This window comes from Coffea arabica, chromosome 5e (assembly GCF_036785885.1).
Source record: "Coffea arabica cultivar ET-39 chromosome 5e, Coffea Arabica ET-39 HiFi, whole genome shotgun sequence".
Taxonomy (NCBI): domain Eukaryota; kingdom Viridiplantae; phylum Streptophyta; class Magnoliopsida; order Gentianales; family Rubiaceae; genus Coffea; species Coffea arabica.
In genome coordinates this window covers 50,555,452-50,569,229 of record NC_092318.1, presented here as the reverse complement: position 1 = coordinate 50,569,229, position 13,778 = coordinate 50,555,452, and the positions used below count along the sequence as shown (strand labels likewise).

The window sequence follows — 13,778 nt, the reverse complement described above, 5'->3', positions numbered from 1 at the left end:
CAATGATACAATGTATTAGAATTTCATAATTTATTAGAAGAGCTATGTATTCTCTCTTTATAATTGAGTATTCTATTAATCATCATATTCTCTCTTTATAATTCAGTATTTTATTAATCATCTATGTAGCACACATCATGATAATTACGACATACTATACTCTTTTCTTTTAATCAATACTCAAGTATTTAAATTTCATATTCAATTGAAAAAATAATTTCACTATTAAGCATTTACTCATCAAGCCAACGTCATCCCAAAAAAGTGGAATGAATTGAATTTATGAATAACACCTCATTGATAGTTCTACAAACTGGACAAAAATTGTAATTTGATTAATTATTGAGGAACTATCATCAACTGAAATTAGAGGCTTGTTAGGCTGTAATTTGAATGGCATTATTATGTCAAGTTTTGTACTTACTTAACGAATCATCATTAGGTCCTTTGTGCACTTAAAAAAAAGGAAAAAAGAAATATTAATAGTTTTATAAGGATACTAACATCTTCATTTGCCTAAATCTTAAAAAAAAAAAAAAGGGAAACACCATAAAGAACAATAAAAGTTGATTAGATTATTAGACTATCATTTTAGTTGTTGTTGTACTGGTATTTCAAGTCCTTTACGTGCTCGAGTGAAGTCATGAACCAAAATTATGAACAAACCATTTCGGCTGCAATTATTTGTAAAAATATATTTATTTGTATTATCGACATATTTTTTAATTATTTTTTATTTTACATATATTTTATTAAAAAAATGATATAATATTTTTTTAAAAAAATTATTCTAAATAATCTATTACCCAAATACACTAGTATGGATGCAGAGAATGCTGATTTTAGTACATTTACTTCTGTACTGCCAGAAAGTTTTTGTTAGGCAATACTGCCCCTATATTTTCTTTAATGAGTAATTCCTTCCTAAGCACTTTTGGCATCTTCTTTTCCAACTTCAGTCAGCCACTCCAAGTCCACAGTCCCAAAGTGTATGAATCTTCTCAAGGAATGGCAATTCCTTTGTCAACCTTCTTAAGTTTCCCATCATCACCACCATCTCCACCGTTCCTTCACCCTCAAAAACCCAAAATCACAGCATTTCCAACTCATCTCCCAATACCCTTTAAACCCTCTACTTTCTCCCTGAATCCCAGACCAAAAACGCCCAAAAAAATGCTTACCACACCATTAGCTGCGGCCACCGATCTAAGCCTAGTACAACAGGCAATTAAATTGGTCCAATCTTCGCCACCAACATGGCAATCTTCTCTGCTGAGTAATCTCCTAATCTTTATTCTGGGCAGTCCAATTCTGGTCTCTGGTTTGTCTCTATCTGGCATTGCAGCTGCTTTCTTGCTTGGCACTCTCACATGGCGCGCTTTTGGCCCATCAGGGTTCTTCCTTGTTGCTTCGTATTTTGTTATTGTGAGTCAAAATCAAATCTTATTCGATATTTCATGAAGATGCAGTTAAGTTGATTATGGTAACGGGATTTCTTTAAATTTGATATGAGTATAACTAGTTTTGGATTGGCTCCATTTTCTGTTCTTGTGAGTAAAAAGCAAATCTTTATTGATCTTTATGCTGCCGAGTTGATGAGTGTTCTTGGAGGTTTTTCGTTTAATGCTTAAGTTAGATTACACCTGGTTTTGGATTGCGATTTCCATTAAAAGGAATTTATGCAGTTATGAATAGGCTATCATCCTTAAAAAATTAATATAAACCAATTAATGCTAATCCTTGATCCATCGATTGCATATAGAAAGGACATTTTTCTGGTACTTTGATTTTCTTATCTGTTATTCATTAGTGTGTAAATCAGTCTTTTTGTTGTTGTGTTGTTTAAAACTGTTTCAACGCATACAAGTATGTGGGACTGGATAGAAAGTAGAAATATTTGAGAACTTGATCAGGAATCAATCATGTATTCGTGCTACTACAAGAAAGTAGATTTATGAATATAAGTTTGTCAGGGCACTGCTGCAACAAAGGTGAAAATGGCTCAAAAGGAGGCTCAAGGAGTTGCTGAGAAGAGAAAGGGAAGGAGAGGACCTGGCAGTGTGATTGGTTCTAGTGCAGCTGGATGTGTTTGTGCTGTCTTATCGATTTATAGGATAGGAGGAAAGGCATTTTCCCCGCTATGGTTGCTTGGATTTGTTGCTAGTTTCTGTACAAAGTTGAGTGACACCGTATCAAGTGAGATAGGGAAGGCGTATGGCAGAACAACGTGAGTACTGTCTCTTATTTTTCATTGAGTTCTCCTAGTTTCCTACAGGAAGAAACCAACTGAAAAGGGGAAAAAGAAGAAACACATGTCAATTTATGCATGAATAAATTTGACTTTTTATTTCCTAATTCCTTTTGTTTCATTTCACCTAAATTTAATCGTTTAGGTAATCAAAGCTTGCTTTTGGTGTATGTTCTTCACCAGATGTGTCCATCTAAAAGATCTGCATTTATCTTAGAGGGGAGATGAAGAGTTATTCTGGATTAGAAGTCATGGCTTTTTAGGATGTATGTTTTCCTTGCTCTCATGTTTCAACTGTCAATCCTTGAATTGCAGATATTTGGTCACTACGTTTAAGGTGGTACCTAGAGGAACAGAAGGTGCTGTGAGTGTTGAAGGAACATTGGCTGGACTACTGGCTTCAATTCTTCTTGCTTCAGTTGGTTGTCTAATGGGTAATGTATGTCATTTCCATCGGATTCTTCTTCGTTTGGCATTCTCTGTCAATTTACTTTATGCTAAATTTGTAACCTAGAAGTCCTTTTGTCTTCTTTAGACCACACACGCATTAATGGAGTATAAAATACAGGCAACGGTTGATACAATAGAATCAAATGGACTGTCCAGGTATTTGGAGTTTACTCGCAATGTGCTCTGCTTTTTTGTTGAATGTGGGTTGGATTGAGGATGCGCATCACATATATAGGCGTGTGTTATATTATGAAGGTGTCAGGGGGAACTAATTACACCTCGATTATGCAGATTGAAGTAGCAATAATGCTGAGGAATTGTGCTTTTCATCATATGAGGAACATGATTACTTCTGTTAGTGGTCTATGTAAGTGAACGCACTGCATGCTCTCACTAAGAAAATTTCTCTTTTACAGATTAAACCATCCGAGGCCATTATATGTGTAGTAGCTTCCCAGATTGCTAATCTTGGAGAGAGTTTTATTGGTGCAGAATTCCAAGGAAAAGAAGGATTCAAATGGGTAGGTGCTATCTTGAAAATTCTGTTGTCACAATAAGATTCTGCAGCACCCAACCCCTCTCCCTTCCCTCGTCCCACTTCTCCCTAGGGGATTGCTTCTCCCTTGTGTGTTTGATCTATGTCTACAAACTGTCCCATTCCTTTGCTTAACTTAATCGCCTTCCTCCCTTTCGCCGGTTTGCAGCTTAACAATGATGCTGTCAACATCATCAACATATCCTTGGGCAGCATTCTGGCAGTCCTAATGCAGCAACTCATACTCCAAAAGTAGCAAATTTACCGAAAATAGTTCATAGATACACCATCATTAGGAAGCATGGGCATATGATTTCAAGCCAGTTACTGCTTGTGTCAGCAACAAGCAATCGTGCATGGAAGAAAGCAGATTCAACACTGGACGCCATTGAGGGCAACTCCAGGATGTAGCCTGCTATTGTGAATTCTAATGAGAAACACATCCTCGATGAGTGACCCCTGAGATACAACGTAGTGATTAACCCAATCTCTTTATTTAGTGCAAGTGTCTGAACCTTTTCTTCTGAATTCGTTGTACGTCATTCTTCACCGCTTGTAGAAAATTTTCCAGCCTGTAAACTTTAGTGGAACTAATCATTAACTAATTTTATGTACTTTCATGCTCTGTTATTAGCATCGACTATGTGCTAGATGATTGGCAAGAAAACATTTTTAACTTATTCTCTTGCTTTGATACATTATTTCGTGCTTTTCAATGATTGGGTTCATATGGTAAACTTTATAATCAAGAAGAGTTTCAACAGTGCATGCTGATTAAGAAAATGCAGCATTAGAGGACAAATTTGAGCCTGGAATTGGACCCTTTTTTTTTTGTCTTTTTATTTAATTTCCGTTACTAAAAATATTCTATTAGAGGCATTAACAATTTGTCGATTACTTAAAAAGATGCAGAGTATTGGCTGGATCTGGCGATTGTCCAGTGCTCTTTTTGAATACCTGCTAAGTGGTTTCTTGATCTCAAGTTCTCAACTAGTGGGTATTTTAATGTACTCTTTTTCTTGAACAGAAAAGATAGCCTGACGTAGCTAAGGCATCAGCTTGACATCTTTGTAAGAATCAGATTTTTGTGACAAGTCCTTTCTTCAATTAATACGTTTTGCAAATCTGGCTGCAAGGTCCATAATTTTCTTCATTGCAAATTCGAAGAATTGTCAAGGCGTAGTTTTGCAATATGCGAAGGAAAAGGAGGTAAATACTGCCATTAATCAAAATGCTAAGGGCTGATCAAGAAAAAGCAGAAATGCATACATTAGCATGATGAAACACGATGACGCAAGAAAACTAAAGGTTGACTTCAGACAGAAGGCAGTTTCATGTAACTCTTATTCGACAGGCCTAGAAGTTCCATCTGGATGATTATGTGTCTGTCAACAAAATATACTATATTGGACAGTTTGTTTAAATCAACCAGTAATTGCCCTTTACTTTTTTTTTTTTTTTTTTTTTTGCCAAACGATAACAGATGAATTGCCCTTTACATTGCCACTTTGTTAGAGTATATTAAAACAGTTTGAGTAGAGAGCCAACTCCTTTTCTAAGACCAGTTTCCAGCAGCTACATGTGTAAAAGCTATTAGAAGCATGCCCTTCTCGTGTTAAGCTCACACTCTTCATTCGAGTTTCCGGCCTGAAAATGGCATCATTTGTGCAAGAGTTTGTCCTTACTAGCTCCCCTGATGGTCGAATCACTGCTTATGATGCTTACTCAGGTTCTAGCCTGGGTCAGTACAATGGCAGTAGAACGCCTCGTAAAGGGCTAACCATGATCGGTAAGAAGCTGATTGCTGCTTCTCATGTTTGTTCAGAAACTGGCCTTGGCTCAGTTCACCTCTATCACTGGTGGTACTCCGCTCCCTTCCATCAACTCCCCATGCCTGAACCTGTTGCACCCCTTGTTGCTACTCGAGACGGATCGTATCTCTTTGCTGGTGGTGTATCTGGTCATGTACACTCAATCTCACTCCCTTCAGGAGATATAATTCTGTCTGTTGCTGCCCACTCCAAAGCCATAACCTGCCTGGAAATCAATGACGATGGATCACTTCTTTTCTCAGGCAGTGATGACGGAACCATTGCGGTGTTCCTTATACATCAGCTTGTGGATTCATTTTCTTCCAGAAGTTCAAGCTATTCGCCACCACTGCAAAGATTCGTTGGCCATCAATCTTCAGTAACGACCATCACAACAGGCACCGGCGGATGCAATTGCACCATAATTTCGTGCTCGTCAGATTGCACATGCAAGTTCTGGGGCCTCATGCACACATCACCTCTCCGTTCAATTACATTTCCATGTACAATATGGGAGGTGAAAGTAGACCCCCTGGAGTCAGAGTTCTATGGTGCAGGATCAGATGGATTGGTGTACAAATGTGCACTTAAGGTGAGATCCAGAATGATGATGAAACAAGGACCTCAATTGATCACTTGGAAGAGGCAGCATGATGATGCAATCACATCCATGGCCACAATGAACTGGGGAAAGAATCTTGTTACAGCATCAGAAGATGGAAATCTTTGCTTTTGGGACGTGGGACGAGGAGATTTGATCAAAGTTGTTGATCAAGAGAAAACGGGAAGCATCAGCAATGTGATGGCAGTAGCCGCAGGACTAAATGGTCATGTCAGTGCAGCTTTGGCTAGGATGAGAAAAAGTGTTGCTGGTTTTGGTAGATGGGATTTGGGCTTCTCTGGTAAGAAGGACCTGTATGTTCCAATCACGGAGATGAAGGAAATGGAAGAGCATTTGGCAGTTTCAGTAGTGGACAGGAAAAGATCCATTGATACACTAGAATTGGCCCTTGGAGCTTATGAGAGAGTGTTGAAGCTCATGCACAAGGAAGTAAAAGGAAGTGCAAGCAGCAGTAACAGTGTTGATCAAGACAAAACCGAAGGCAACTAAAATCAGAAACAAGATTTGGATTAAGTGCAGAAAAACAAGAGTTAATCATAGTATATTAGTGTGGAATCTTGTTTTCAAATATATAAGTCCTAGTAGAAATTGGAAGCCAATCTCTTTTTTGGGCTAGACAAGATTCGCATTTGGACCATAAGCTTGCTAATTTTGATGACGGAAAAAATAGCTTTTATTTCCGGTAGTAGCTGTGTGATCTCTGTATTACACCTCTATTTTATCAAGTAATTTTGTTGGATGATTATTCTCTAAACCTACAAAATGAAAATTTTGAGGGGGCCATATGCATGTTGCTTTGCTTTACTGCTAGCTTGTGAGGAAGGGAAGGAGTAGAAAGAAAAAGTTTTGAAAAGATATGAAACTTTTTCCAATTATTTGAGAGTAAAAATGAAAAAGACTAGGAAAGATCTGACTTTCCTTAATCTCTTTGAAAACTTTTTCCCCAAAGTTGGGTGAAAAAGAAAGGAAGACACGTAAGCTTTAAGTGAATTTTCGAATATAACAAATATTACCCTTAAAATCGTGATACAAAAAAATTTTAAACTCCGATGAATCCCACCATTACAAACGGCCAAATCTCCATTAGGTTACTTAATTCACATTTGTTTATAAGAAGGGCATATTTGTAAAATAACTTATTTGAGTATATATTTTTTTCATTTTTCTTCAATTCCCAAAAAAAAAAAAGAAATCATTTACTTTCTTTTCTTTTTAAAACTCCCAAACAACTTAAAAACTTGGATTCTTTACCTTCCTTTCTTTTCTTTTCTGACTTATTCTTTCTCTTTTTTTTTTTCTTTTCCATTCTAAACTCCCGAAGTAGTTATTGTGTTTGGATTGCTTGTTTCCGTCGGAAAATATTATCGTTTTCCGTGATCACATCTCCCTATCACCTTTTTCCCTCACATATATCAAATTGCTACAGTAATTTTTCATGAAAAATGACGGAAAATGCAATCCAAACACCTTTTTTTTTTTGGGGGGAAGGGGAAGAACAGCAGAAGCTTCACTGTGCAGTTTTTTCACAGGGGAGAGAGGTGCTCCCTGCATTACTAATTTCACTGGCCGGAGACCATATATTTGGCTTAAGACGAGCTGCCACCACAGCCTTTTGCTGTTAAACTTAGAAGCCACAAATAAAGAAGATGATGATGTATAATTACAGAACAGGTACTCTTTTGCTGCTCTCTCTCTGCATCTTTCGAGAAAAGAAGAGGATAAGATAGCCCACAAAGTAGATAATCCCCTGATGTTTCACGGAAAATTTCATCTCCGCGATACCAACTTGCAGAGAATTATGTTCATCATCCATTTTTCAGGACCGCTAGTACTCCACGGAGGAAACCCAAACTAAATATTATTCATTCACCATTAAAGATCCTTCAAATGTGACATAAATTCAAACATGGGGAACTCATCCAGCAGACAAGTGTCAGCTTCTGACATAATCTTTTCTCCTCACATAACCCTTTTTTTTCCCAAAAAAAGTGTGTCTTTGGACAGAGATTATTTGAAATAATGCTGTGAGAAAAAAAATAATTGAGAATATAAAAATATGTTTAAAAAACTTGTTTATGATGTAAGTAAAAAAATTTTTGCAAATAAGATCGTATCCAAACAAACATTGGCTTTGTTTGGATACCCCATTTTTTTAAATGATATTTCACTTGCATCATAAACGTATTTTTCAACTCACTTTTTTATATTCGCAATCACTTTTTTATCTCATATACATCATATCATAAAAAATGGTACAGTAATTATTCCAAATAACACTCTATCCTAATAGACCCAATATGTTTTCATATCAAATATAATGCTCGTAAGTTACCCATACAATTTTGAAGTAATCAGTAAATAAATAAATATTTTAAAAGATCTTATTCCACATTAAAAAATCAAACGGACTTTTCATCACTTTATAATGCTTAATTTTTTTATTGAATTTGTGTTAGATTGGTAATTAATATGTATTCACGTGCATGTATGAGAGAAAAGTTGAATTAAGCCGTTTTAATACAAACTGATGGATTTGCACCCTTTCTGCACGTGAGTTAAATACGGCCAAAGATAATTTTCCCGCAAGCAAGAAGTAAAATTTATTATTATTATTATTTTACGTTTTACATATTCTCTTCAACGTACACTTTCTGAACCCTATAAACAGCAGCTACTCCCATTTTAAAGAGCACACTCAAATTTTTTTCGGTACACTTTCTGAACCCTATAAATGGCAGCTACTCCCACTTTAAAATGGACACTCAAATTTTTCTTTTACGTTTTACATATCATTTCCAACGTACATTTTTTAAAACCTATAAATAGCAGTTACTTCCACTTTAGGAAGCACACACAGAGCTGACAATATAAACTTTCCTGACAGCTTTCTTCTTCTTCTTCTTCTTCCACTATCTGTTGAATTTACGTAACATTTGCTAGTTCTGATCCTTCTTGTTTATAATAAGAAGAAGACTTATTTAATCCTCGAAAAACATTTCAAGAAAAATGCTTGATTAATTCTAGAAAAACATTTCTACCTCTTGAAAAAATTTCTTAGAATAGTACTATTACGCACGATTCAAACCTCATTTTATTAGTTTTAATTAACATTGTTTTTGGCTATTTTTCCTACACAATGGTCATGAAATTCAAGTAAACATCCTTGTCAATATCCAACGCAGATCTCATTTCACTCGGAGACATTAAAGACACAGCATTTTCATGTATTAATTTGACAATCCTACATCACCCAAATGGAACAATAACACAATATATTTACAATAAGGTAGGAGTGACACCAAAAGCAAATACAAATTACTATAACTGCTCTAAATCTAAGGAAACGAAGCTACTTTCAAACACAACAACACACCAACTTATGAGAGAATTTTGATCCTTTATGACCTAAAGCAAGGAAAATTCAGAGGACGCCTACATCAGAAATGCTTTCGCCTTTTGAAGGTTGAACCATGTGACTGATGATTGTACAAGTTCTGCATAGGGGAGCCAGATATATCAGGCACAAAGACCGCAGTGTCAGGTGGATTCTGATAAGCCTTCTGCCAATAGAGTCCAGAGGCAGTAGGTGGGGATGGAATTTGTGGCACTGCCCAGGAAGCTTCTGGTACCTGACCTAAACAATCATCACCATCTAATTCTTCATCAGCAGCCCTTAAAATTGAGGAGCAATCTGAGCCTCCAAGCTTCCCACTATCGGCCTGGGAGAATTCACCGAAAGAACAGGGGCAATTAGGGCCTGCATCAGCTATTATTCCCTACAGACCTCTACAGGGTCACAGTAAGTTGAGAATGTTGTCTATGAAGGTTACAATTGGGATTTGAGAGGAGAAAAGAGCAGTTCCAAAGGTGCATCAAAAATGAAATACAAACAACAAACAAGGCCTATACATATATCCATTGGAATAAAAGTTCAATTCCTCCAGACAATTAATGTACTGAAAGGGTTCCAAATCCTCTCCTAGTGTGTCCTAATTCTCTTGTTGGGTCAGTCAACAGAATAGCCAAATCAGCCATTCCCAAACCTTTCTGCCCCTTAAACACCTGAAATTGCAGCCTACTAGGAACTGACAAAAAATTCAAGAAACCAAAATGAACTAGCAAGTAAACAAACACAGGGCTGAAGGGTACATATTAAAAAGTACGATTATATATCATTGACCTTAAAAGAACGGTTATATATCATGAACTGCAAGTTCCAGAAAGATGAGGGAAATGGGCTTTTTTTTTTCCTTTTTTTTTTTTTTTGGGGTATGAGGGAGGACCACCACGAAATACTGGTCACTTGTTGAAAGACATGCAAAGGGTTAATTTCTGTGCCTCTCCAACCCCTCCAGGCTCCAACCTTTTCCCTCTTTCATTAACTTTCTGCGTCTTTCTTTTCCCTGGTCGATGTCTTTCCAAGTTGAAGGAAAAAGATTGCATGTTCATGTGATTGTTTACTCAAAAGTCCATAAGGGCACAAGCAGTAAGATATAAGCTCTAGTTTCCAAGCACCATGAAACTTAATGCACCTGAAAACTTAAGTAAATCCATTGCACCTCTAGATTAGCAATAACCAACATTGAGCCTAGACCTCTACCTGAGTGATAAACCCATCCAACTACATTTGCTAATCCTAGGATTCTGAACACCATTTTGGACAATCCGTATATCCTCTGAATCATGCCCAGGCCTTGCGTTTCATGCAAACATTTGAAAACCGGGTGCAATACTTATTTTGTTCCCTACTAGATTCTTGAGTGATGTAAATATCAAGCAATGCCATGTAACATCTGCTGTATACAGGAAGACTGGAGTTTGTTCCACTCCAAGAGATTGTAACACATGTCCAGTTCTCCATGCAGTAACTTCACCTTTGACTGAAAGCAAGTTCATACACAAGCAACAACAGACATATGCAAAGTGCAAATAAACAATTACTCTGTGTGTAATATACATACTCTGTAAGAAACTAATTATCCATTATCCCTATGGAGAATTGTATGATCAAGAAATCAAATGAACGTTGCCAGTGGCCGTAGAAATAGCCTATCACCTATGTTGATCAAAGAAATGCCACAAGATTCATTATGACCTGAATCATACCTTAGATGAACCATTATCAATATAATTGTAACTCTGATTGAAGTCATTTAACCCAAGAAACTCATCAAACTGCCACTGTGGAATACTTCCAGCTGCGGAACCTCCAGTTAAACGAGTCTTTGTTGGGACAAAATCCCCAACCCCATTGACCTGGGTGGGTAACACCTTATTATACTGACTACTGGAGGAAACAGGAGCAGGCCTCCTCGAAGGGCGGAGTTCAGGTTCTGATATTTTCTCACCAGAGTGAGAATTCCCTGACAATGATGATGACCCAGGTTCAGCAGGTTCAAGCCCTACTTTTACTCCAGTAAGGAGGAACCTCTGGTGAGTGGAAACATAGGTATTGGCTGTATGGATGGCAACATCACATTTCCTGCAGAGCAAAGCTCGATCCTCTAGACAAAAGAAGTATCCAACTGTCTCCTGCAGAATAAAGAAATTCTTCATTAACATTCAGTTTTTAAGTTGATTTAGAGGATTAATTTTCATCAGGAATCTTAGCAGTTAAGAAAGTAATAGAGACATACAAATACTCTGATTGTTTTGATGAAAAATGTAGATACTGAGAAATCAAATAATGAAACTTAACCAATCTACTACTTCCTAGTAAAACTAAATCATTGATTCAATACTCGACGATGAAAGCTTACACCTATATAAATTATTAATTCTCATGCTTAAAGGTGGGCCAAAAGCAAGGTCTTGATGAAACTGACACATTGATACAATAAAATAACATGGCAGACCTCAGTGTAAAGCTCAGTATAAACAAGCAAAGCAATTCGCATATCAAAGCCTTGCACATAATTTCCACAACATATCAAAACTGTTGCATTAGATAAGGAAAGAGATTCGTCACGCATAACACTCGGCAAGAAAAAAATATACAACCTTTACCCAATTAAATAAGCCATTATAGGTGTACCAGGTCTTGTACCAGGTCTATCGCTGTCCTCTTAATATTTCAATACCACATAAAAAAAATAGAGCATCTATTTCCCATATCGTTCCTAATTTAGGTACAGCAAAAGTTAGGGACCAGAGGCAGCTTACACCTATTTATAGTTCAGCAACTACCAACCCCCGAAAGCCATTAAGAGAATATATAAAACCAATCTAACCACTCAATGGATTAGCTAAAGGACACAGCATGCAATCCGACCATTAACCCAAAAAAATCGTACCATACGCTTGATAACAACCACAAGCTAAGTACAATAAGGTTGAAAAATCATCACTTTCTCAACCAATCATGAATTAACATGTCATACCTCACCTCTATATAATAACCATAGAGAAGACCAATGGAGAATAAAAAATAAAAACTTTTGCAGTAAAATAATCTTATTCATCAGATATTTCAACCACTAATCAAATTAAATACAAATTTCAGCATCCCATTGTATCCCATCACATCAAGAAACATATTAACAACTAAACATCAGAACTTTTTTACAAAAATAAAATATTAAAGCAGGAAAATGTCCAATAACCATATCATAATTTTTTTAAAAAAAATAGAACTTTACCAATCAAATAAATTTATCCATTCGGGATAGTTTCAACTACTGATCAAATTAAATGCTAATTTCGACATTCCAGTTGCATCCCTTCATACCCAAAAACGAAATTAACAACTAAAAACCACAATCCTCATCAAATTCAGCTGAATTAAACAGACCAAAAAAAAAAAAAAAGACCCACAACAAGAAGAAAGAAATCAAACCTGGCAGATATCACACTTGGGCATCTGAGAAGAAGAGGTAGAAAGAGGAACCCTTTGATGCTTACTAGCAAGCTTATTAGCAGCATGAACTTTTTCATCACAAGCCCAGCAAAGCGCCGCCTCATCAGCACAGCACAGTACACTTGCTTCAGCTACCTCACATACGTTGCACTGAATCTTCATCCTACCTATCCTAAATCTCTCCACCTCAAAAACCCACTTGGAAATTCAATTCAATCTTTTATTTTCCCTTCCCTTTTTTATTTTTATTTATTTATTTATTTATTATTATTATTATTATTATTGGGTTGAAATGAACGAACGAGGGGCGGAGGGTGGAAATGAGAGACTGAGGAGGAGAAAGTGGGCAGAAGGGTTTAAGGAAAGAAGAAAAGTGGTTGTCTGTGTGATATTTTTTGTGGGGATTTTTGGGAAGGGTAAGGCGGTTGCTTTGCATGCGTGTCGGGTCTTTAATAAATTATGAATGCGTGGAGCGAGTACGGATCTGACCCGCTGAGCTGGCACGGGTTGTTAGAATGAGTTGGGATCTTTTTTGAAGACTGGCACGCGCCTTGCTGGAACTGGAAGCAAGCAGAGGACCTCATAAATGTGGCAGCAATTGCTATTCATTTGAAGGACCAAAATCAAAAGATCTTATTTGCTTTGTCCATCTAAATATCTTTTTGGTACTTTTACTCAGTCAAGACTCAAGATTCGAGTTCCCGTCCACTAGTTAAAATTATACTAACAATTTGTATAATTTTTTTTTTTTTTCCGTAGCAGGGGATGGATGGGACATACAAAACGGGAAGAGGGTGGGGGAATTTGAACGTAGAATCTACGGAATTTCTAATTCTTGAAATTTTAATCTCAATTACTAAATCAATGTTTCATCCGCGAGTTTTGTATAGTTGTTTGATTGATTTAAAAATAAATTTTTTCTACGGTAATACCTCTACCTCTTAAAACTTTTTAGTGTTTAATCAGTAGAATGTAAAGAGAATATTCAATTATTTTTGGTAAGGAAAAAAATCAGAAGTATATGAATACTGAAAAGGGCCCTGTCAAAAATAAAAGCTTAGGCTGATCTAGACAGTGTTAATGCATAAATCGAAAAAATACACTTCATGCTAAGTCGTACAGGAAAAGGACCAAGAAACTTTAATGATTTTACCTGGATATTAAATTTTTACCGCTCAAAATCTATTTTAGTACCATGCAGTTAGTATTAGGGCATGCCGACGACGTGATTATGCTTTGGTCCCAATAGTCCTTTT

At 36.6% G+C, this 13,778-nt stretch overlaps 3 protein-coding genes across 4 annotated transcripts; 2 read left to right on the top strand and 1 right to left on the bottom strand.

Moving 5' to 3' along the window:
• The first annotated feature begins 894 nt into the window (after positions 1 to 894).
• LOC113688438 (protein VTE6, chloroplastic) lies at positions 895 to 3,913 on the top strand. Of its 2 annotated transcripts, XR_003447968.2 has the most exons (6): positions 895 to 1,425; positions 1,974 to 2,227; positions 2,564 to 2,687; positions 2,784 to 2,854; positions 3,115 to 3,219; positions 3,403 to 3,504. XR_003447968.2 is itself a non-coding variant. In XM_027206254.2 (5 exons), exons 1-5 carry the CDS (start codon positions 910 to 912, stop codon positions 3,487 to 3,489), a joined length of 1,086 nt encoding a protein of 361 aa, XP_027062055.1. In that variant the 5' UTR covers positions 895 to 909; the 3' UTR covers positions 3,490 to 3,913. The 2 variants fall into 2 exon arrangements, 1 of the variants encoding a protein (XP_027062055.1); XM_027206254.2 differs by lacking the exon at positions 2,784 to 2,854 and having other exon boundaries at positions 3,403 to 3,913.
• A 973-nt stretch (positions 3,914 to 4,886) lies between these two features.
• LOC113687625 (protein ROOT INITIATION DEFECTIVE 3-like) lies at positions 4,887 to 6,155 on the top strand. Its single transcript, XM_027205192.2, has one exon. The coding sequence runs from the start codon at positions 4,887 to 4,889 to the stop codon at positions 6,153 to 6,155; it is 1,269 nt and encodes a 422-aa protein (XP_027060993.2).
• A 2,710-nt stretch (positions 6,156 to 8,865) lies between these two features.
• LOC140006709 (B-box zinc finger protein 22-like) lies at positions 8,866 to 12,945 on the bottom strand. Its single transcript, XM_072049101.1, has 3 exons — positions 12,502 to 12,945; positions 10,773 to 11,198; positions 8,866 to 9,385 (listed from the first exon to the last, which is right to left on the bottom strand). The coding sequence occupies exons 1-3, from the start codon at positions 12,682 to 12,684 to the stop codon at positions 9,104 to 9,106; spliced, it is 891 nt and encodes a 296-aa protein (XP_071905202.1). The 5' UTR covers positions 12,685 to 12,945; the 3' UTR covers positions 8,866 to 9,103.
• Positions 12,946 to 13,778: the final 833 nt, after the last annotated feature.

Bases quoted from the DNA above. Each gene is read 5' to 3' on its own strand.
- LOC113688438 (XM_027206254.2), top strand. From the start codon at position 910: ATGAGTAATTCCTTCCTAAGCACTTTTGGCATCTTCTTTTCCAACTTC. The intron at 2,688-3,114 runs GTATGTCATTTC...TCTCTTTTACAG, and splicing joins TTGGTTGTCTAATGGGTAAT to ATTAAACCATCCGAGGCCAT. The intron at 3,220-3,402 runs GTAGGTGCTATC...GCCGGTTTGCAG, and splicing joins GAAAAGAAGGATTCAAATGG to CTTAACAATGATGCTGTCAA.
- LOC140006709 (XM_072049101.1), bottom strand. From the start codon at position 12,684: ATGAAGATTCAGTGCAACGTATGTGAGGTAGCTGAAGCAAGTGTACTG. The intron at 11,199-12,501 runs GTTTGATTTCTT...TTTATTCTGCAG, and splicing joins CCAAGTGTGATATCTGCCAG to GAGACAGTTGGATACTTCTT. The intron at 9,386-10,772 runs GTATGATTCAGG...GAATTCTCCCAG, and splicing joins TTGATAATGGTTCATCTAAG to GCCGATAGTGGGAAGCTTGG.
- LOC113687625 (XM_027205192.2), top strand. From the start codon at position 4,887: ATGGCATCATTTGTGCAAGAGTTTGTCCTTACTAGCTCCCCTGATGGT.